The sequence below is a fragment of the Protomyctophum parallelum genome, assembly GCF_964188405.1.
Source record: "Protomyctophum parallelum genome assembly, chromosome: 10".
NCBI lineage: Eukaryota > Metazoa > Chordata > Actinopteri > Myctophiformes > Myctophidae > Protomyctophum > Protomyctophum parallelum.
Window position 1 is genome coordinate 53,260,746 of NC_139704.1, and position 25,891 is coordinate 53,286,636.

Below are 25,891 nucleotides of genomic sequence, written 5' to 3' on the forward strand. Positions count from 1 at the left end.
AGGGCTGTGGGCAGGTCAGAAACCAGTCTGTGTCTCATAGGAGGGCTGTGGGCAGGACAGAAACCAGTCTGTGTCTCATAGGAGGGCTGTGGGCAGTTCAGAAACCAGTCTGTGTCTCATAGGAGGGCTGTGGGCAGGTCAGAAACCCAGTCCACCAGTGACCCGTCTGGACCTCTGCTCACCTCAGGGATCCCGGAGCCACAGGCGTACGGAGCGAACACTCTCACTAAGGACACGGCCAGGAAGGAGAACAGCAGAGCCCACAGGATGTACAGGAAGTAGTTGAGGAGGTACGACCCGGCTCCCTGGAGGAGGAAGATACAGAATACAGAATGATGTGGTTATGGTTATGGTTATGACGCCCCATCTGAAAACATGTAGTTCCAGGGACCCCCCCCCCCCCACCAGAAGCAAAGATTTGAGTTAAAAACATTCGCCCTGAAAGAATATATATTCAAAGATTTGTTCCACGTTTCCAAGATTTTTAAAAAATAGCAGAACTACAAGCTTGTAGATCTGCTATTTTTTTCAATAGCTAAAGCATAACATAATGCTATAAACACCAAAAGGGGTTCCCGCCCCAAAATGGCTTAAACTCCCAAACATGTGGGTACAGAATGCTGCTGACTGTGTTGCTGCGAGCTGGGTTTTCTGCACTCAGCGTTGCCGTTCTGAACGGGAGTGATCATTTAGTGGATTGTAGGTTTTGAACAAACCACCACTTAGTTACCACTTACGACCACGTTTATCCAGCCTGCCCCTCTGACTCCACTCCACTGTGGAGGTGGCTGGTAGCAGCCAGCTGAGTCATCGTGGTAGCCTGCCCTACATGTCACGCCAGACACACACACACACACACACACACACACACAGTCACACACACACACACACACACACACACACACACACACACACACACACACTAAGGCTGTCCCCGAACATTCAGGGTTCGAATGTTCGCTCGTTAAGGTTGGCACTCGAATCTTAATTTATGGCCTTGAACCATTTGTTTTTTTAATTTTTATTATTATATTTTTTTATTATTATATATATTTTTTTTTTACTCCGAAATATATCTCGGCGAGAATGCGATATGCATAATAAGAGTACTATGTTCATGTTGTGTTTACAATAATTTGAAAGTCCTGCATGAAATGATGAGCTCGCATCAGGGAGTAGCTGACCATTTCGTTGCCCTACTCGTAGGATATTTGTGCTGCACCCCTCCCGACGAGAGTGCTGCGAGCCTATTCCTCCTGCAGTCGCAGATCGTCTATTTTCGCTGTTTGCGAGGATGCACACACGGCCGCTCGTGGCACGGCCCCAGCAGCGGAGCACATGTCATCAGAGCCACTAGACGGTGTGTGTGTGTGTGTGTGTGCGCGTGTTGGGAGAGAGAGAGGGAGGGGGAGACGCGCTACACGCTGCGCTCTGATCATGTTCAAGACGGATATCTCGTGTTGTCATTATAGTGTATTAAAAGTAAAGACGGTTGTATCCACACTCAAAATGCACACCTTCCCGGTCGGCCAACCCGGTAGCAACCCTCACCAACCCCTGATGAACTTAACCATTATTTCACTGATCGTCTATGCAACGTCGCCCCGGAGGATCTATTTATGAATTGCAGCCTGGTTAAAAGCACTCAGAGAAATTAATTAATTAGAACCAATTAACCAAATGGTTCGGATGTTCGCTCGGAAATTCCTGCAAATGTTCGAGTCCTAAAAACAGGGCTAGGGTACAGCCTTAACACACACACACACACACACACACACACACACACACACACACACACACACACACACACACACACACACACACACACACACACACACACACACACACACACACACACACACACACACACACACACACACATGTTCATGTTGTGTCTACAATAATTTGAAAGTCCTGCATGACGGCAGAAGAGACTAACACAGTGACACACACACTATGCCCACTTCACTTCAATGCGCTTCTGAGAGTACACAGGTGAAACAAATTAATGAACGAGTGACAGCTAACGAACAAGCTACACTGCAGCCAGCAAGCTCACAGAGACATTGGTAAGCATTGGTAAGCACAATTACCATGTTTTTGGGGTTCATTTTGAAACCTGGTGCAGATCAGCTGTTTTCGGAGCACAAACAGCAGATCAGCCAGCAGCCACTTGACGCTCTGTGTGTGTGCGTGTGTGCGTGTGTGTGTGTGTGTGTGCGTGTACCTGGCCTGTCGGTCCATGCCTCTCCCTCCTCCTCTGTGAGGTTGCCCTGGGCCATCAGCTGTTCCCTGCTTGCAGCACATTACCCACGCTGCTCTGGTGTGCTGTCAGCTCCATCATGGGGGCCTGGGGGGAGGTTGAGAGTTAAGAGAGTAAGGATGGGCAATGCTGCAAACTAAATAAAAAACAATATCTCGAGTTCTAGATTCAGACAACTATGCCATCTCATTTCTACATTTGAGCAAGACTCGTTGTCCATGTTTAAGTCAAGCACTTGTCTGTGTGCGTGCAAAATACCATCACTGTGTTGCATTGGGGAGGGGGGATAAATCATGTAACCTGTCAGGATGAATGACTTTTATAAATATGCATTCCGAAAGCGTTTTAGCTCAAGTCGCAAAAGAGAAAGTCATTGTTTGCCTGGTACCCAAACTAGTGAAAACAGCAGATCTACAAGCTCACAAAATGTCACTTTTTGCACTTTTTAGTCACCTGAAATGTTTGTGTGTCGAGTCGACTAAATGTCATGAGATTATTAGTCTGTTAGTTGATTTGGTTGAATAAAATGTACCACCACCAGATGGCTCCACTCAGGAGCCGACGCCATCTTAAAGAAAAAAAGTATACTCTTTAGACAGCTGTGAAGTGAGTGTGTGATGACTCATAGTCATCCACCATTAGTCCAGGCAATCATCTGTCAATGTAAACATTACTTTTCCACTTGCGAGGTCAGATTCAAGTTGTATTAACACTTACAGCGCTAGAGTTCTTATTTTGAAAAGCCACATTTCCAGTCTATCGGAAGTAGTATTATCCAAGCAAGCTGAACGGAGCCTGGGGAGGCCTTGTTTGCCATAAACCTAAAACGTTGATGTACTCCAAGTGCTGTGGGCTTGGAACAACTTTTTTTTAACCTTCATCCAACAATCATTGAAAGGAGCCACCCAGCTTGCTCCTTGAACTAAATCTCAATCCATGGTATTCTGAAAACGACACAGATTTCATCATCTTTTCCATTTATCTGATAGAAACGTTGAATTTAATTAAACTCTTAAACAGAGGAGAGAAATGTAAATAGATCTTCCGTTTGCCACGAGTCAAATGGACCTTTGTTTTTCAAGGGCTGAAAAGGCTCTCTGTGCAAGGAGCTTAGGGAAAAGGTCATCAATTCCTGGAAGGCTGGCACACACACCAAATATCCCATCAATATTTAGGTTTGAGGGGCGCTAGCCCCTTCTATGTCCAGCTTTGACGGTTTGTGAAAACACACACACACACACATTGTTTTGCTACTGTTTCCTATGACTATTTTTTAGTGTTTAGCCTGTGTGTGTAACCCTAACCCCTGTGCACTCAACAAAAACCTTGATGACAAAACTGAGGACGCAAATTGTGATTGGTCAGAATGAGATGATGTATGATGACGTATGATAAGAGCGCCCCTCACTTCACACGGGTGTGATTTAAAAACCCTAAATAACCCTAACCCAAAATAATACTCTTCCCTCTAAACACCAGCAGCCCAATATCGCTGGTGGAGAAAGCGTCGCATCGCGATGCATTGTGAACTTGTAGATCGGCTATTTGCAAATGGCCAAAATGTGTATAGTGCTGAAGTGGTAAAGGTATGTTTTGCAATAATAATCAAAATCTACAAAGTAAATGTGTGTGTGCGTGCATGCGTGCTGAATCCAGCATATGTTAATAACATATAAATTAGATTACAGCATCTGTTGACTGAATGAAATGAGACAGAAGATGAAACAAACAGGCCACAGATGTGATCAGTGCACTCACGTTGTTTTGATGCAGGACTTGAAGTACTTTGTTGATCAGAGCGTGAACTCTGGTGGAGCCGCGCTCTTTGGTCTGTGGAGAAAGGGAAAGGACAATTTTAGCTTTTGCATTTTGGAAGGAAATTACTTGTATGCAGAAGGATAGCAGCAAATGGCGGTAAAACCATTTAGGACTGAGACCAGATTTTACAAAATGCTTTCTAAATCATGAGTTTTCTGAGAAACCTATGTTTCGATTTAGTGGCCGCCGAAAATATGTTATTCCAAGGACCTCCAGAAGCAAAGATTTAAGTTAAAAGCGTTCGGTGTCAAAGAAAATATATATTCAATGATTTGCACACATTTTCATGATTTTTTTAAGCCAAAATGAGTTAATAGCACAGGCAGACTCTTCACATTCTAGAGCATGTCTGAATATAAAAGTAATGTCAGAGCTGAAATCGAAATGTATTATGAAATAATACACGCACGCACGCACGCACGCACACCCACACACACACACACACACACACACACACACACACACACACACACACACACACACACACACACACACACACACACACACACTCTCTCTTACCAGGGTGCTGCCTGTTAGTCCCTCCAGCTTGCGTCCGTCCCTCAGGTCAGAAAACATGTCGCTGATTGATGTCTTCCCCGTCTTATTGGGGGAAAAACAAACAAAACAACATAAGAAGATTAATTCAATATAAGACAGAGATGGACTAATAGAGACTAATGTATGATATATGTATATATATATACTAAGATGACTAATAGAGAGATAAGATAAGACAGAGATGGACTAATAGAGATAAGATAAGACAGAGATGGACTAATAGAGAGATAACTGGCATTTTTTTAAATCAGCATCGGCTCACGTCTGCATTCAAAAGGCAATATGAAATATTATGTAGAAGCATTTATTTGTAACCATAAAAAGGTTGTTGACTTATCATTTTTAATAACAAATTAATTGGCCTGCCTATACATACTTAAACAATTAGATCACAACACATACGTAGTCACTACCAAGTGAAGATGTATTGTGTTGTGTGCTTTCGTTTATGCATTGATAAAGATTAAAATCAACTGACACGCAGTGAATGTTCAGAGTAACAAATGCGTCGTTGACATCCGTTTTCTCAAAGAATATAAAATAAAAGCAGTTTATATCATATTACAGACCTGCTGTTCAGTGCCATGCCATGTTTGACAGAGACAGTGCAAAACTGAAAGAAATGATCCTGTCCAACTAGTGTCTGCGGGTCTCCTATTCTACAGAGATGATCTCCAGACCCCCCCTAACACGTTAAAGTATTGAAGTAGGTTCCTGGGTTCAGGTCAGTGATGATGAAGCTCTTTCCTTCCACAGTCAGTACCTGAGATTTACAGGTTATGTCCATGGCCAACGTCAACAGTCATTTCTCAAGTGACATCTCCTTCATCCTTGAGTGTAAAGGAAAAAGCAACACGTAAGTTTTGCTATTTGCTATCTATGATTTTGTTTAAATTATATGTTGTGAAGCAGCTGATCTCCTCTGTCTGCTCAGGGACTAATTCAGACCTGGTACTCTAGATGGCAAACCAGAAAACTAGCAATTGTCCGGGCCCCCATGCAGGACTAGAGGGCCAGTGCTATGAAGCATTCTTAACATCAATGTGCACTGAAGCGCGTACCTGATGTGACACGTGTTTCTCCACTCTCCCCTCCTTCGTTGCTGGCTGTGACGACCAGGTGACTGGACTGGACGTTGACTACGGAGCAGGACAGGCTGCCTGTGCTGCACAGCTGGGACTTTGGCGAGACGCTGTCGTCATACACTGTGTACGTGACGGCATGTACGGAAGCATTCCATGAGACTGTTGCCGAGGAGAAGACACCGCTGTACGTCACTCCTGTTGGGAGGACAAGGAGCTGTGGAGGTGGAGGGGAGGGTTTATCGTTAGTATTGATTGTGATAAGAACTGCCCGAACGGCACAATCACATACATGCACCAACGTGACTTTTGAACAATATGTATCAGTCTCAGTGTACCTGTATTTCCACTGCGAGCCACTGATTGGCCACTGCTTCCACCACAGTTCCTGCTTTCCACACTGGCGACGTAAGATGAACCACAGGGCAGGGGCATCTCGTAGGCAGTCGAGTTTGTCCAAGAGAGAGGTCGAACAAGGTCTGGTTGTCCCCGAGGAGACTACCCGTCATGGTCAGCATGTACTGGACATGTGAACAGGGGACCTGTGTCCAGCTGAAACGCAACACCTGGCGTGTTCGTGTTGTGCTGCGTGTTGTGTGTTGCGGCAACAGCGGAACCTGCACGTTGTCTGGAGCACAGGGAGCTAAAAGGAGAGAGTTGGACTGGTCATTAATACATCAACTGTCATTGTGGTGCGACGTGAATACAGAAACTATCGTATAGAATAGGTTTTAAATAATCGCAAAACATCCGTTTCTTGTAACAACTGTGAGATTTCTTACCAGCTCCAATGCGTACTGTGTCACTGACAGAACTGTTGCATGTCCCATCTGAGGCCAGTACAGTGACGTTGTACTGGACTCCACACCGAAGGCCCTCTATGGTGCAGTTTGTGTCCAAGCTGTCACAGCACAGCCTGGCGCCACTGTCGTCCTGGGCGCAGCCGAAGTATTCCACTGCACCACTGGCGGGAGTCCAGGACAGCAGTGCCGACTGGTTGGCACAGTTGTACTCAACTGAGAGGTCGACTGGTCGGCATGGGGCTTAAGGGGTTGGGGGATTCAGAGTTTTGAAGATGCTTTTCTGAGTGAAGCACTTAAATGGGCATTCTACATTATAAAGCTAACGGTACGTTCTAACAGCAGGTGACACAGCCTGGCGTATTTTCCGGAAGTGCGTTATTTGTCTATGGGACCCAGCGATAGTCGAAAAGTGGGCGGTGGAACGTCATTCGAAAACATGAAAATAATGTTTCTTTGTTTACCCTCCATGAATGGTGATACGGAACTCCCTCTAGGAGATTTGTATCACCCAGAGTCGCCGCTGTTCGCCCGCTGTTAAAACGTAGGGTGAGGATAGTAAAGAAAGCATTGTATTGGTGCTTGTATGTGTACATGTTTTTCATTTTTGTGACCAACTTAAAACTTTATGTTTTAACCCATTCTGACCGGGCATCCATTTTGGTGTCGGCATCATGTTATGCTTTAGCTATTGAAAAATAGCAGATCTACAAGCTCATATCGCGCCACCGAGTGGCGCGATACGAGCTTGTAGGTCTGCTATTTTTGAAAAATCGAAGAACGACTGACATTTTTAGAATCTGATCTCAGGTCAGAATGGGTCAATCAGACCAGTGTGTGTCCAGTGGAAACCTTCGTATGAATCTGATCTCAGGTCAGAATGGGTTAAAGAAACCCCTCAATAGACCCCGGGGTTCGCACAGACATTACAGGGGGGAAAAAATACGTGTACATGTGTTTCTGTGTCTCTGAGCTGCGTTTTTAAACATGCGTTACCTGTTTGCAACTGGATGGTGGCGCTGGGACGACTGTCACACAGGCTGTTGGCCGTGACAGAGAACGTATAGAGGACGCCACAGGCAAGGTCATCCACCATACACGTGGTGCTGGTGGAAGCAATTACAATTTACAATTTAGCAGACGCTCTTAATCCAGAGCGACTTACATTTAAGCAAGAACAAAAGCATGGGAATACATCACATAAAAGCATTTATCATGAAACATGCGTAAGCTAAGAAAGTAACAGTGGAATATCTATATAATGAAACTATACATACACTATACATATAAACTATACATATTTACTACTATGCTATACATATGTACCATGGCATGCTATGACTATATACAATACAATTATAGTGCTGTCTACATAACATGCTATAAGTCTGTGTCAAATGCTATCTAAGCCAACAGAAATGCTATCTAAGGGGTTAGGGTAAGTGCTATGGGCCATGATGGAGTCTGAAAAGGTGGGTTTTCAGGCTACGGCGGAAGATTGGGAGTGATGCTGCAGTTCTGACTGCAATGGGAAGTGCATTCCACAGTTTTGGAGCCAGAAGGGAGAAGAGTTTGGGACGTGTGGAGCGTTGTCCCGGCGTTTTTAGTGAGGGTACTTCCAGCTTCCCTGCGTTGGCTGATCTGAGTGCGCGGGAGGGTTTGTAGGGTTCAATCATACTTGCAAGATATGGGGGAGCCATACCTTTGGTTGCTTTGAATGCCAGCATCAGAGTTTTGTATTCTGTGCGGGCAGCGACGAAGCAGTGCCCGTGTACATCTCTGCCCCTAACGTTGCGTTCCACGATATGGTTGCTTCATTGGACAGACAGTCCAAGGAGCCGTTGATGCCTTGGGGTTTGCATGGAGCTGGAGAATACACATGAGAGGGAATTTGGTTGGTCGGATGATCGAGGGTTTAAGAAATGCAAGTTGTTGTTTTTTTTTAACAATTTTGGCGGCATGGCCACCCATACGGTACCTGATGAGATGTTGATTGGTGGACTGAGCTGGCTGTCACAGTATGCTTTGTGAGCCCTGACTTGAACAGAGAAGGTAATTCCGCAGGGCAGACCCTCGACGGAACACGTATTGTCGGAAGACGTGCACGGGAGAACTGTTCCGTCACCACCAGTGACGAAAGCTGTGTAGTTGAGGGCATCGGTGCTGGGATTCCAGGAGATGGCCGCGGTGTTAGAGGAACAGTTGACCCTGGCGCTTATATTCTGGGGCGGGCAAGGGACTGGGGAAAATGATGGATTGTTTTAATTAGATGAATAATCTACAGGTGGCAGCATGCAGTCAGTCAGTGTATAGAGTAAAAGTGTTCTCGTGCACGTAAATTCTCCATCTCTTACCCGAGCTGAATGTCAGGGTCTGACTCGGATCACTGGAGGAGTTGCCGTTAATAGCCTTGACAGCTACAGTGTAGTTGGTGCCACACGTGAAGTTTCTAAGGGTACAGTTGAGTTCAGAGGACAGGCAGGTGGCATTCATAGGACTACTCCAGGCAGACACAGAGTACTGTACTGCCCCCCTGCTGGCAGACCAGGACACAACAGCAGTGTTCCTGATACAGTCAGGAGCTACCGAGACGCTGGTAGGAACACATGGCACTGCAAAGAGACGATGGAATACAGCGTTAAACATTACACAATATAACTGGGCTCAAAGATATTCTGTATAGTAAATGATTAGAACTGATCGGAACAAGAAAGAAATGTAACTAATTGTAACAATTAAGATCTAAAATCAGTATTATGATGAGTGGACATGCTATACGTACAGTATGTTGTTTATTTTTAGTTCTCATGAGATTGCATTGTGGGGTGGCTAAATGATTCATTCCTCCCCCTTTACTCGTTTCTTACACTCATCCATGTCTAGATTGTAGCCCAAGTAATCTCCCAGAGATATATGCTAAATATCAGTGTCTTTGGTGAGTGTCTCACCTGATTTCAGTTCCACAGCTGAACTTGGTTCACTGTGACAACCTCTGTCAACAGCTACAACACTGACAGAGTAGTTTCCACCACAGTGTAGATCAGTGAAAGAGCAGGTGTTTGCAGTGCTTGAGTTACAGGTGTGTTCGTGTCCATCATTCGTGTCCGTTGCTGTTGCTATGTGCATGTTGGCCCCTGAAACAGGGGACCAGGACACTGTGCTAGCCCCACATGATGCAGAAACAGAAACATTACTGGGGGCGCAGGGACCTGGAGAGATGGAGGGAAGAAGTGGAGAGAAAGAACGATTATTCTCTTTAATTTGTGCTTCAATTGATCAAACAAAAGTACAAAACGTATGCTGAGCATCTTAATTAGTCTATCAAATTAGTGTTGGAGACTGTTCATATTAGTACATAGAAATTCTTTTTCATGTTTCACACACTGACTGTTGTCACTGTTGTCATGCTGCACATGATATCGCAATATATAATATAATATTATGTATTAAATATATAATGGTAAGACAGAATTCAGTTCCCAGTGGATTCCTCGTGACTTGTGTCAATGCAACCACACTTTCAATTTCCCAAAATTACACCTTTCTAGTTAGTACATATTTTGTTCTCCCTGTGTACCTGCACTGAAGTGAAGAGGAATGCTGGGATTCCCAGCACATGAGTCAGCATATGGTGTCAATTCTGGCCACAGTGCATGTTGGGTATCTGACAGCTGGTACTGTTGGTGGAGCAGCCATGTATGTGTCCATCCTGACCCACTGCTGTCACATTGTAAGATGTGGCACTGGGACTTCTTTGCCAGTTCACATTGGCTGAGTTGGAACAAACCAGACTGGCACTAACACTCACTGGGGCACACAGGGCTGGGGAGAGAGATAGGTGGGGGGAGTGTTGTTATTGAGGATAAAATGTACACTTTAAGATGATATCCTAAGGAGGAAGGATCTGAATTTCTCATTGCTGAAATGTAACATAATTATTCATTCATTCATTCACTTCCATTGATTCGACTTAAATCTTTCTTAAGTGGAGACTATCCAAAAGCAGCATTACGTTGCCTTTGGCCTTTGTTGTGCATACATACAGTATATGTTCTCCATGTCTTACCTGAGCTGAATGTCAGGGTCTGACTCGGGTCACTGGAGCAGTTTCCATCAATAGCCTTTACATCTACAGTGTAGTTGGAGCCACAGGTGATGTTTGTAAGAGTACAGTTGAGATCAGAGGACATGCAGGTGGTATTCGAGGCATGGCCTTGACTACTCCAGGCAGACACAGAGTACTGTACTGCCCCCTTGCTGGCAGACCAGGACACAACAGCAGTGTTCCTGATACAGTCAGGTGCTACTGAGACGTTGTTAGGAACACATGGCACTGCAAAGAGAGGACGGATACAGAGTTAAACATTGTACAGCAGCATTAATAATGAAGTAACAAGAAAATAAATGTAGCAGGGCTCCAGACTACCATTAAGACAATTGTAAATTAAGATTTGAACCTGCAAATTATTAAGGGGAAACATGGCAATGTGTTATAAAATAAAAGATTGTTTTCTGAGTGGAAACATAATTTTAAATGAATTTACATTGTGTGGTAGTTAATTTATTTTTGACTTCCTCCACTTAATCATTTAATTTCATGCATTCATCTATATCTAGATTTGAAGCCATTTAATATAATGTAATCGTAATCGACACCTAATTAAAACGACCCAACAGGTAAAAAGCAGCACTGCAGTGTTTTGTGGTGAACATCTTCTAACCTGTTTTTAGTTCCACAGCTGAACTTGGTTCTGTGTGACAACCTCTGTCAACAGCTACAACACTGACAGAGTAATTTTCACCACAGTGTAGATCAGTGAAAGAGCAGGAGGTTCCAACGCTTGAGTTACAGGTGTGTTCGTGTCCATTATGTGCTGCTGCTGTTGCTATGTACATATCTGCTCCTGAAACATTGGACCAGGACACTGTGCTAAACCCACATTCTGTAGAAACATGAACATTACTGGGGGGGCAGGGACCTGGAGAGATGGAGGGAAGAAGTGGAGAGAAAAAACTGATTAAAAACAATGTTCTAAAAGTCTGTTGAAGACTGTTCAGATGCATAGCTTTAAGATTTTAAATCTTGTTCTCTCTGAATACCTGCAATGAAGTGATGATGAGTGCTGGGATTCCCAGCACATGAGTCAGTATATGGTGTCACTGTGATGGTATAGTTCTGGCCACAGTGCATGTTGTTGGGTATCTGACAGCCGGTACTGTTGGTGGAGCAGTAATGTATGTGTCCATCCTGAGCCACTGCCGTCACATTGTAAGATGTGGCACTGGAGCTTCCTACCCAGGTCACATGGGCTGAGTTGGGACACGCCAGACTGGCATTAACATTCACTGGGGCACACGGAACTGAGAAGAGACAAAGGCAAAACACAATGTTGACATGTTGTTATATCATAATGATGTTCAAGGAATTCAATTAATTTCGAAAGGAAATCACACACTTTCAGAAACGTTTTCAAGTAAAATGTTCTACTATATTATGTATTTGTTTATTCATTTAGCAATCAAGTCACTAAGTCCAACCTAGGTTCGAATCCATTCATTCCAAATAAATCTTTCGGAAGAGAATATGAATAAACCTAACAGGTCAAAAGCAGCATTAGTGTTTTTCGTGAACATCTTCTCACCTGATTTCAGTTCCACAGCTGAACTTGGTTCACTGTGACAACCTCTGTCAACAGCTACAACACTGACAGAGTAGTTTCCACCACAGTGTAGATCAGTGAAAGAGCAGGTGTTTGCAGTGCTTGAGTTACAGGTGTGTTCGTGTCCGTTGCTGTTGCTATGTGCATGTTGGCCCCTGAAACAGGGGACCAGGACACTGTGCTAGCCCCACATGATGCAGAAACAGAAACATTACTGGGGGCGCAGGGACCTGGAGAGATGGAGGGAAGAAGTGGAGAGAAAGAACGATTATTCTCTTTAATTTGTGCTTCAATTGATCAAACAAAAGTACAAAACGTATGCTGAGCATCTTAATTAGTCTATCAAATTAGTGTTGGAGACTGTTCATATTAGTACATAGAAATTCTTTTTCATGTTTCACACACTGACTGTTGTCACTGTTGTCATGCTTCACATGATATCGCAATATATAATATTATATTATGTATTAAATATATAATGGTAAGACAGAATTCAGTTCCCAGTGGATTCCTCGTGACTTGTGTCAATGCAACCACACTTTCAATTTCCCAAAATTACACCTTTCTAGTTAGTACATATTTTGTTCTCCCTGTGTACCTGCACTGAAGTGAAGAGGAATGCTGGGATTCCCAGCACATGAGTCAGCATATGGTGTCAATTCTGGCCACAGTGCATGTTGGGTATCTGACAGCTGGTACTGTTGGTGGAGCAGCCATGTATGTGTCCATCCTGACCCACTGCTGTCACATTGTAAGATGTGGCACTGGGACTTCTTTGCCAGTTCACATTGGCTGAGTTGGAACAAACCAGACTGGCACTAACACTCACTGGGGCACACAGGGCTGGGGAGAGAGATAGGTGGGGGGAGTGTTGTTATTGAGGATAAAATGTACACTTTAAGATGATATCCTAAGAAGGAAGGATCTGAATTTCTCATTGCTGAAATGTAACATAATTATTCAGGACCATACACACAATCTGCAGACCGCATACATCACTTTATGTATCATTCTGTGATTGTCCATTGTCACCACTAGGTGGCAGCAAAGCCTATATTTTCTTCTATATGTTGTAAATGGAGCTGAAATTAAGTGACAGTACTTCTCTCTTTTCTTACACTGTACCTTATCATCTGCGCACGTGTAGGCACGCGCAAACACACACACACACACACACACACACACACACACACACACACACACACACAGTCGAGCCGAGATGAGGTTCCTGTAGTCGAGCCGTCCACAAACAATGGATTAAACCTGGTTCACATTATCGTTATCTAAAAGTAAACATATCAGAACAGAGATAGAGTTGGTAAACTTCACACAGGAATGTAAAATATTAAGTCAGGGGTGAAACAAGCGCTTAAATCAGACTTAAATGAAAATGTAGTCCAGTCAACCCTCGTCCGCATGCGCAGTTCTGCTTCCGTAAGATTGCATTGTGAAAACATGGTCCTGTTTGTCTTCATGAGCTTTGTTAGGTTGTTTCATCCCCGGTTCTGATACCTTTACTTTAGGGAAACGATATTTAACCCACTGGTTAAGTACGGCTCGACTCCATTTCTACCTGCTCAGGGATATCCTGACACGGACCCTCCTCTCGGAGCTAAAGCATTAACTCGCCTATTAGTTTGTATTGTTGCTCATTTCAGAACGCGCCCAATATTACTGACATACATACAGACTGTATGTATGTCAGTAATATTAGGCTAATAGGCTCTTCTACTGTATGATACAGTAGAAAACATGTAGAAATAATGCGCAGCTGAACGGTCCAATATTTAGACTGACCAAACACACATAGGCCTACATGTAAATAGAAAATAGAAATGCGCAGCTGAACTCGTCCCTCAAAGTAAACAACACAGAGAACTCTGAAATAAAATACCTCGTTACATTGACCGCTATTGTTGTTATTATTATTACCCGTTTGGGCCTCTCGTTCTTTACATTTACTTCTTCTTGTGGAAAACCCCGTTCTGTTCTTCTGGAGTTGTTGAAGTTCTCAGAATGTTGGAGGTTGGAGCGTCTGTCCTTCCATGGCTCCACACTACAGCACCGCGATATATAATAATAATTATTATTTAATGAATAACAACACTGACAATATAAGCTGCAAGTGTAGAGTTATAGTATAGTACAGTAACTATGTAGGCTATGTATGTAGTAATACATTATAGTAGTGTACAGACTCCTGAGTGAGACGAATTGTTTGCACCAGCTGTGTTCAATCAATCAATCAATGGTCCAGTGTAGCGTAGAGATGAGTCGGTCATGAACGAACGAATCAAAAGAACTAGTTCTTTTTGGTGAACGAAACCGATCCGGTCACTTCCATGAACGATCCGTTCTGCGTCCGTTCTTAATAGTCCTGCAACAAACAGTCAAAAAGTGCTTTAGTTTTCGAGATACCCCTACCGGAGTTAGGACCAAACACAACATAGTTTTTCCTCATCTCTAAGGCCTCCCATACATGAAATGGATTCTTGTATAAAAATATTTTACTGCAAAAGTGGTGAAATTGTTATTTAAAGTTATACACCTCAAACTAAAAATAAAGCCTGTCCGTCTGGTGGTTGAGGCACTTAAAGGCATGTAGATTCACAATGGAAGCTCTGAGAGGTTCAAAACTTGGCATACTTGAAGCCAGAACATACCTCTACATTCTAGAAAAGACTGAATGTCAATATCTGAATGTCAATATGAGATATAGTCATTTGAACACATACTTACAGTAGGCGGAATTGTACATCTATATAGATGTCTTCTCTACTTTAGTGACTCTGGGATGGATTGTCATAGCAACACATATGATGGCTTGTAGGAAAGGTGAGGTTCTACTGAATCCAGCAATACCAATTGTGTAAATGTAGCTTGCATAATCGTGGAGTTATGGCACAAAACATATATGGTGTCCCAAACGGGGGGAAATAAAACTAATGAAATCTACAGTATCACATTAGTTTTATTTTTACTTCACTTATCAAGGGTGGGAAAACATAAACAAATCACTTGAGTAGAAGTCCCTAAAATGTATGAAATGTCTCAAACTTGAGAAATGAGAAATTGTGAACAAATAGATGCCGCTTCAATAGAGAAATATGCAAGCCTAGATTGGAACTACTAACTATTATTATGTTGCAGCACATGACCTGGATGTTCCCTCATCAAGCTCAAATCTCAATATTATCCTCATAAATATAAATAATCAAGTTATTCATTTCTGTTATTTGAGTTATTTGGTTACAGTCAATTTATACTACAGTATTTGGCTCCACCTATGTGCATCTTATGTGATCTTATAATGTGAAGTGTATCGGAAATCGGTCATGACATTTTTAAATGATCAGATCAGGAGCACAAAAATGTGATTGGGACATCCCTAGTATCAATATGATAGCCATATCATGATATTAGACTGTATATTGTCCGTGATTTGGGATATTGTACTATTGTGATATTGGAGGAGTTGCATAAAAATATAATTTTCAGATGGGGAAAAATCGGTATCGGCAGATACTCAAAATTAAAATGATCTTACTAAATGGTGCTCAACAGAGAGATGATGATGTTCATAACACCGTGGCTCTATATACAGACAATATGCTGCAGTAATGAGCAAGTTGCAAATGTTGAGTGAGAGCATGCCTGCACCAGTCTCATCAAGAAGACTGAATAGGGTTGATACAACATTGTTTAACATACAAAGATATTTTTCATTTGTGTGAAGGCCAGTACAAGACCAGAACATCTGACAGCCATTATGGCTGGTACTGGTATGTGTACCAGAGACTTATGGTCCTTCATGCAGCATCAGAAAGGTTGATGAAGTTGTACATCATCTGCTCCTCTCGTACCCAGATCTCTTTGTGTATGATGACAAATATACAATAATACTGGTAATATGCCGAGGCGGCAGTGCCTCAGGGATAGAGTGGCCAATAGAGCGGCTGGATGGAGAACCGTGAGGTTCGCAAGACAAATTTCAGTGTGAACTAGAAACAAAATTTCAAGAAATTTTACTGGGTGCCTGAAGCTCGCCAAGTCTGTGCAGCATTTGAGCCACGGACCACCATTTGATGACATTTAGCCTCTCAGAAGGGTCCATATGGTTACATGTGAGCCAGGTCTCCCCATTGACTTTCAATTTATTTATTGCGCATTACGTTGCCACCAACATTCTAATGCTAACATGCTAACATGCTAATGCTAACATGCTAATGCTATCATGCTAACATGCCAATGCTAACATGCTAATGCTAACATGCTAATGCTATCATGCTAATATGCTAATGCTAACATGCTAATGCTATCATGCTAACATGCTAATGCTAACATGCTAACATGCTAATGCTAACATGCCAATGCTATCATGCTAACATGCTAATGCTAACATGCTAATGCTAACATGCTAATGCTATCATGCTAACATGCTAATGCTAACATGCTAATGCTATCATGCTAACATGCTAATGCTAACATGCTAACATGCTAATGCTAACATGATATCATGCTAACGCTAACATGCTAATGCTATCATGCTAACATGCTAATGTTAACATGCTAATGCTAACATGCTAATGCTATCATGCTAACATGCTAATGCTATCATGCTAACATGCTAATGCTAACATGCTAATGCTATCATGCTAACATGCTAATGCTAACATGATATCATGCTAACGCTAACATGCTAATGCTATCATGCTAATGCTATCATGCTAACATGCTAATTCTAACATGCTAACATGCTAATGCTAACATGATATCATGCTAACGCTAACATGCTAATGCTATCATGCTAACATGCTAATGCTAACATGCTAATGCTATCATGCTAACATGCTAATGCTAACATGCTAATGCTAACATGCTAACATGCTAATGCTAACATGCTAATGATATCATGCTAACATGCTAATGCTAAGATGTCTGAGCTGTAAGGGTCCATTTGGTTTCGTTCAGGGGGGCGGCCCGGTTCCGGCGAGCCGCCCTGCTTCTGAAACGGTCGAGAAATGACAGTTACGTGTTTCCCCGATTTTCTCCATTGACTTTCAATGTGTGTGTGTGCGAGTGGTGGTCAACTTGGTCTAAGTGCATGGAGCAAGTTTCAAGACTGTAGCATGTTGCAAACAAAAGTTATAGCTGTGTAAAGGCCAGCCAATAGGAATACAGAGGGGCGGAGCTTAAGCAATTAAGCCATTACAGCTTGTTCCTCTTGATGGTCTACGTCCATGTACCAAAATTTGAGGCTGTAGCATGTTGTAAGCAATAGTTGGAGCTGTGTAAAGGCCAGCCAATAGGAAGACAGGGTTTGTGTGTGTGCGTGCGCGTGCGTGTGCGTGTGTGTGTGCGCTCAGGGGGGCAACCCGGTTCTGGCGAGCCACCCCGCGTCTGAAACGGTCGAGAAATGACAGAGTTACGTGTTTCCCCGATTTTCTCCATTGACTTTCAATGTGTGTGTGTGCGTGCACATGTGTGCATGTGCGTGCATGTGCGTTCGTGTGTGCACGTGTTTGAGAGGTGGTCAACTTGACCTTGAATCATTAACAAAGTATCAATTTCACCTGGGCTAGGGCTAGTCTATGCAAATGCAAACACTATTGAAAGTTAAAACCACACTGATTCAGTGAGAGAACGTATGTCCGAACAAATTGCTCTATCGCAAAAAGTAAACGTAAAATGCGATTTTTGTTTTCGCCGTGAGTGACCCGAGACATTGAGGTACGCCGTGTGCGATCGTGGTATTGGTACGATAAAAAACGTGGTTATGAGAGCGAGTTAAGAAATTGTGTTTGTGATGAAAAAACTGCTGACTCATTCAAGCAGTTAACATGAAGTTCTATGACACATTATGATGGTACACCTGTCGCTTTCAGGGCTGTAGTTCACGTACCGTATGAATCTGGGCTGTGGTTGTGACATTGGGTGAAAGAGGACGAGTGTGGCTACAAAATTACCGAAACCCATGCGTGTAAAGTGAATATTTTGGCCGTGAGGACGATTTGTTCGGAGAATTTCGCTACAGTTTTCACATTGGCTTCTCCCTCTGACCCGCTCTCTCTCTGGCCGTGCGACACTGAGAGTCGAGATTTTTGCTCAGACCACACACACTTTGAACTGAGATAGCGGGCAAACCGTGCAACGCATTCAAATTCCGTCTGAACCACAACAAAGTCGATGGCCTCGTGTGCTGTTTGAGGTTTAAATTGTGTTTCTACGTAACAGTATGCCAGAGCAATGTGGCTCCAAAGTAACGTGTCGTTTTCTGTTTTTACCCGCGTCTCCCCATTGACTTTGCATGGGGCATTTTTCGCGTCGTTTATTGCGAATTACGTCGGCACGGTAACCCGAAACGGAAAGAAAAGCACAAGCACACCATTCCCGGCCGAGCCGCACGTTTCGATGTATATATTGTGGGGCTTTGGTAAACCGTGCGGCCGGCCGTAGACGTCAAAGTTTCGTGTCTTGATGATTACGATTAAGTATGTGTTGCGGATTTCAACCTGTGTTTCTGCCATTGCATGGCAGGCACCCAGAACTAACAATATACCGTTAGTACTATATCATACCATATTCTCAGTTCGATCCAGGGCTCCCCCAGAGTTAGACTCTGAACCCCTAATTGATCCCCATGTGCAGGTCGGTGCCTTGTATGGTTTCCTCTGCCATCGGTGTGTGACTGAATGTGTGAATGTAATGCACAATCTATGTAAAGTACTTTGGATAAAAGCTCTATATACTGTAAATGCACCAATTTCCATTTACGGTATATAAACTCCTTGACTGTTATGATGACATACTGAAGACACTGACTCTGAGGAAGAAGATGATATTGTCTAAATACAAACCCTGGAAACATACAGCATTATAATTTGTAGAACATGGAAAGTCTGATGTTGCATGCTCTAAAAGTGTGCCCATGGGAAATGGGCACAATGAGAGAAGATGCAAATATCCAAGAAAATCCAGAACTACTACATAGACCTGCAGATATATCGATGAAGAAAACCATGGACCAGTGTCTTCAGTATGTCATAACTCTTATTTATTGAAAGTGATGACTTGTCATCACTTTCATTTATTTAAAGAAAGATGTTAACTATTTCAGTGAGATTAATAAAAGCTTTGACATAGATACTGGTCTGCTGTTCTAATTCTTTGTTTTATAGCTGCTATATTTCGTTTAGATATTTAGTGTTTTAGGTAGCATTTATGATATTTGTCATCATATGCAAAGAGATCTGGGTACGAGAGCAGCCGATGTACAACTTCATCAATCTTTCTGATGCTGCATGTGAAGGCCCTGTCTCTGGTACTCTGACCAGTGACCATGTGAAGGCCCTGTCTCTGGTACTCTGACCAGTGACCATGTGAAGGCCCTGTCTCTGGTACTCTGACCAGTGACCATGTGAAGGCCCTGTCTCTGGTACTCTGACCAGTGACCATGTGAAGGCCCTGTCTCTGGTACTCTGACCAGTAGTCCTGGTTTTGTCTATGAACTGATTGCAACAAGACCGCGAGGACTTTTTTGTGCTATCCCTTTTGGACTAATTGTATGACTGTACTCTGTTGCTGTTTTTACATTTATGTCTAATAAACTATTAAATCCATCAATCAATCAATCAATCAATTGTGCTGGCCTTCCCACAAATTAAACAATATATTTGTATGTTAAACAGTGTTGTATCCTATTCAACAATGTTGTACCCTGTTCAGTCTTCTTGACGAGACGGCATGCTCTCACTCTGGTCTTACTGGAGTAGTTTTCTCAACATGATACAGTATATGATGAGGAGAGGAGAGTATATTGAATTTGGGTTTGCCAGGGTTTTATTAACATCATCTCTCTGTTGAACAACAGTTAGTGTTGAAGGTCTTCTGCCGTGGGCTTTATACATTATGGGTCTTGTTTCGTGCCTTTTTCCAACTGTTTAGCAAAGATGATACAAAGATTTGGATCCAATATTCCATTTTGGTAAAAGTTTAAAGATACATATATATAGAATTTGTACAGTATCTATGTTGTGCATTGTGCACACTATTTTTAGGCTATAGTATGTGCAGTAACCATATTACAAGTGATACTAATTAAGTCTATTTTCCATTCTGGTGAAACAGTGTCAGGGCAGGGTTCTGCTATTGTCAGTGTAGACTACGGGACAGGCAGTAGGCTCTGTTACACTAAAGATAACTAAATGCTAGGTCACTCTCCACTCCAGTCAGCTAAATAGCTACTTGATTTGACAAGGTTCATCTCATCTTTTCACATTCCAAAATATGTGAAATGATTTTACCTGTCATTTTATGAAGAAAGCCACATACTGTAGGCAATAAGATGCAGGTGGAGCCAAATACTGTAGTGTAGTATAACTTGACTGTAACCAAATAACTCAAATAACAGAAATGAATAACTTGATTATTTATATTTATGAGGATAATATTGAGATTTGAGCTTGATGAGGGAACATCCAGGTCATGTGCTGCAAAATAATAATAGTTAGTAGTTCCAATCTAGGCTTGCATATTTCTCTATTGAAGCGGCATCTATTTGTTCACAATTTCTCATTTCTCAAGTTTGAGACATTTCATACATTTTAGGGACTTCTACTCAAGTGATTTGTTTATGTTTTCCCACCCTTGATAAGTGAAGTAAAAATAAAACTAATGTGATACTGTAGATTTCATTCGTTTTATTTCCCCCCGTTTGGGACACCATATATGTTTTGTGCCATAACTCCACGATTATGCAAGCTACATTTACACAATTGGTATTGCTGGATTCAGTAGAACCTCACCTTTCCTACAAGCCATCATATGTGTTGCTATGACAATCCATTCCAGAGTCACTACAAAGTAGAGAAGACATCTACATAGATGTACAATTCCGCCTACTGTAAGTATGTGTTCAAATGACTATATCTCATATTGACATTCAGATATTGACATTCAGTCTTTTCTAGAATGTAGAGGTATGTTCTGGCTTCAAGTATGCCAAGTTTTGAACCTCTCAGAGCTTCCATTGTGAATCTACATGCCTTTAAGTGCCTCAACCACCAGACGGACAGGCTTTATTTTTAGTTTGAGGTGTATAACTTTAAATAACAATTTCACCACTTTTGCAGTAAAATATTTTTATACAAGAATCCATTTCATGTATGGGAGGCCTTAGAGATGAGGAAAAACTATGTTGTGTTTGGTCCTAACTCCGGTAGGGGTATGCCGACTTCTGGGGGCCATTGTCGCAGTACTATAATGACGGGGATTCGCCCGGCGGCTCTTCTCATTCAGAGCCTGCTCTGTTACTTTATTATGAATCATGGAATCACTATGCATTATGTTTTATGAGCTTATGACCATGAATGTTAGTATTTTAGCTGTTTTAGTATTTTTTTTATAGTAAGCATTTTAATGACAGCATTTACAAACTTTAAATTAATGTTTGTGAATTAAATTAGTATAATGTTAAATTCTATATAACTACAACTAGTAGTTTATATTACTTTAACTTTAAACCAAAACTAGTATTTATATTACAATGTAGGCATTTATCAGGCATTAATCCATTTATCAGGCTTTATCCAGTGATTTACATTATGCAAGAACACATTGTAATACATAGAAATAGTCAAGGACCATATTCATAAGCATTACAAATATAATATGAATTATTCATAATTGTTTAATTTAAATGAATGAATTAATGATAGGTGGACAGACAGACAATGTTGGAACTATGCACAAAAACAAACTTCACTAAACTGTGATGCATTTCACTCCTATGCCATATAAAGTTAGGTGTGAATCCCTAGACTCCTTCAAACCCGCTCTCAAAAAGAGCACCTACGGACAGCTGCAATGGACCCTGATGTTAACCAGTGTTGTTTTTGGCAGCAAATTTTGATTTTAGTTTTAGTCAAAGTCTCTTACTCTCTCAATAGTTTTAATTTAGTTTCAGGCACATTTTAGTCACCTGGAATGTTTTAGTGTTAGTCTAGTTTTAGTTGACTAAATATCATAAGATTTTAGTCGACTAAATCCACAGTTGATTTAGTAGACTAAAATGTACTTTGGTGAGCCGTGATGCCGTCGTAATGACTGATTTTACACTTGCTGAAAATAGCTGATCTACAAGCTCACGTGTTGCGCTGCGACACACGAGTTTGTAGATCTCAGCTATTTTCAGCATGCAATCAAGTGTAAAATTACTTATACTGGATCTCTTCCTATAGCATTTTAAAGTTTAGTTTTTATCTGTTGACAAAATTGTTAGTATATTTAGTAATCATAGCTTAGTTTCCATTTAGTTTTCGTCAGTGAAAAAAGGTAGTCGATGAACATTTTTCGTCTTAGGGCCGATTCATACTCTTATTTTAGAGCCAAATAAAAGTCGGTTCGGCTCTATAGAGCCTACAATGTGACGTCATTTGGCTCTGTAGAGCCTACAATGTGACGTCATTTGGCTCTGTAGAGCCTACAATGTGACGTCATTTGGCTCTGTAGAGCCTACAATGTGACGTCATTTGGCTCTGTAGAGCCTACAATGTGACGTCATTTGGCTCTGTAGAGCCTACAATGGGACGTCATTTGGCTCTGTAGAGCCTACAATGGGACGTCATTTGGCTCTGTAGAGCCTACAATGGGACGTCATTTGGCTCTGTAGAGCCTACAATGGGACGTCATTTGGCTCTGTAGAGCCTACAATGTGACGTCATTTGGCTCTGTAGAGCCTACAATGGGACGTCATTTGGCTCTGTAGAGCCTACAATGGGACGTCATTTGGCTCTGTAGAGCCTACAATGGGACGTCATTTGGCTCTGTAGTCGAGCCTACAATGTGACGTCATTTGAGGTTCGGGGGGGGGGGGTGGGGACCGTCCTAAAGTCGGCTCTTCGGTGCTACTGAAAATTTCTGACGAGTCGAAATCATTTCGGCACTACAGCGCCGAAACAGCGGTAAAATAGGAGTATGAATCGGCCCTTAGTTTTAGTCAACGAAATCAACACTGTTGTAAACAAGTGTTTTTTCTGGTTTTATCGTCGTAGCAGTAGATTTTGTATTGACCTGTATACTTTTGTTTGAAATGTACCCATTCTACATACTGTGAAATAAACATTTCAATCAATCAATCATACATGCTGTACCTGTTGATCACAGACAAGGCCTTCTACTGTCCTCTGGCTGGCTGAAGTGTGTAGAACATCTCCTCAGTATGAACATTCTGCCAAAATAACCGAGCTACAAGCTCTGATAGACATTCAGCCAAAACAACAGATCTACAAGCTCACAGTGCAATGCATTGTTTGGTACGTGGTCTGCTCTTTCTTCCCTCTATGCTGAAAATAGACGATACACACTTAGGGATGTCAATGGCTAACCGGATAGCCGTTAAAACAAATCTGAATATACTTATGGGCTTCACGGTTAACTTTAAAAGTAATAAATGTATGTTCCTGATGGTGTTATTTAGTTATGGAGAGATGTCATCATTCTAAACACTCACAAGGTGCAATAGAGATTTCTATGTCCAAGAGAACACTAGATAGATTACATACATTTTGGGTTAAAAGAAAATAAATAAAATCAGCAACCGTTAATTAAGCTATGGGGTAACCGAATGGAAAATTATCCGTTAGCGACATCCCTAATCACAACATAGAGCATTAGAACAACGGTCAGGATATTTAAGCGCCTTGGATAAAGGCACTATATAAATGCACCATTTACCATTTATTTAACACCACAGAAGAAGACAGCAGGAAGTGAAGTCGGGGTTTCAGACATTTTATTGATTTAGAATTCGTTACCATGTCAAAGGTCGTCAGGGACAGGTGGGTGTGGCAAAGCTTCTTATACACCTGTAAAGGTCAGAGTTCAAAGGTCATCAGGGCCAGATGTATGGAATAAAGCATAACTAAATCTAAAGATGTAATGATGTTTTAGTCCGACCAGCTGAAGAGATCATTAAGGTTGCTTTTATTACATTTAACTGAGACCATTCAGTTAAAGGAGAATTCCATACTAAAAGGCTTTCTTACCTTTCTTTGTAGTTGTTACGTCCCCACCAAAGAGGTCCAGGTGTTATTTTGTGCATAAGCTCCTTATTGGCTATTTCCCCTACCATGAGCCCTACATGAATTGCATTGAATTGAATGGGAATTGAATGGGGCTATGGGGTGTTGTGCTAATTCACTTATTTCCATCGCTCAAAATTATAATTTCTTTGTATATATCCTCTTTTCATAATGTAAATAATATCCCAAGCGGCACACTTTACTACTTCTTTCGATGGAAATAAGCGAATTAGCATAACACCCCATAGCCCCATTCAATTCCCATTCAATGCAATGCAATTCATTGAGGGCTTATGGTAGGGAAAATAGCCAATAAGGAGTTTTTGCACAAAAAAACACCTGGACCTCTTTGGTGGGGACGTAACAACTACAAAGAAAGGTAAGAAAGATAAGAAAGCATTCTAGCATGGAATTCTCCTTTAAAGCTGCTTCTAAACTTGTATTCTATTGCTAGTTTGATCACTTAAAATTAGAGATGCTCCAATAATCGGCCACTGATCAGTGATCAGCCAATATTCAGCATTTACCCTATCTGGAGAAACCGATCTTTTATACAGATTATTAAAACAACAACAAAAGAGGCAAGAATGGTGCAGCACTAGTTCCCGTCCTGAATGGGTTCAAAGGTCATGTTACCTTGCCGATGAGGAAGTAAACCAGAGACTCTTTGGGAACGATTTGTTTCAACTCCTCCGACCTAAAAAACCACCAGACTCTCCTGTACTGACCGTGATGCAGCGAACATCTGCACACACATTGCTTGTGTGTCTTGCAACGACAGGTCACGGACTGTGTGCATGTGCGTGCATGTGTGCGTGTTGATATATTCAAACAGGTATAAGGACTAGTCATTATAATTATCATACATACCACGCCAATATGACAGAAGCACTGACGACTGAGGGTTGATACTCAGAGCTTTCTTGAAGTGAATTTCTGCGAAGTTGAACTTCTCCTGCTTAGATCATCCCATATCCATAACTATAGCGCACGCACACCCATACACACACACGGACGCACAGAGAGAGAGAGAGAGAGAGAGAGAGAGAGAGAGAGAGAGAGACACACACACACGCGCACGCGCACACGCACACGCACACGCACACGCACACGCACACGCACACGCACACGCACACACACACACACACACACACACACACACACACACACACACACACACACACACACACACACACAATAGTGTATTCAGTAGGCTATGGCATTTGTGGACATATTTACCAGGCATTGTGTAACTATGATTCCTTTATTTTTTATTTTTGTAACCCAATTTCTACGGGGACACGGGGAGAACATGTGAGGGTACCTACCCTAGGGGACACGGGGAGAACATGTGAGGGTACCTACCCTAGGGGACACGGGGAGAACATGTGAGGGTACCTACCCTAGGGGACACAGGGAGAACATGTGAGGGTACCTACCCTAGGGGACACGGGGAGAACATGTGAGGGTACCTACCCTAGGGGACACGGGGAGAACATGTGAGGGTACCTACCCTAGGGGACACAGGGAGAACATGTGAGGGTACCTACCCTAGGGAACACGGGGAGAACATGTGAGGGTACCTACCCTAGGGGACACAGGGAGAACATGTGAGAGTACCACTACCTAC

The 25,891-nt window shown here is 42.3% G+C and overlaps 2 protein-coding genes across 2 annotated transcripts in view; both read right to left on the bottom strand.

Annotated features, from left to right (window-relative positions):
• Nucleotides 1-811, bottom strand: part of LOC310865208 (H(+)/Cl(-) exchange transporter 4-like) — a gene marked incomplete at both ends in the record, with an annotated part of 34,957 nt that extends 34,146 nt beyond the window's left edge. Inside the window, 2 exons of the mRNA XM_083774232.1 lie at nucleotides 173-305; nucleotides 755-811. Of these exons, the coding sequence (XP_083630358.1) occupies nucleotides 173-305; nucleotides 755-811 (190 nt within the window). The remainder of the gene's footprint in view (nucleotides 1-172; nucleotides 306-754) is intronic.
• The window catches only part of LOC310865923 (post-GPI attachment to proteins factor 2-like), a gene marked incomplete at its 3' end in the record, with an annotated part of 295,033 nt that overhangs the window by 237,528 nt on the left and 31,614 nt on the right, over nucleotides 1-25,891 (bottom strand).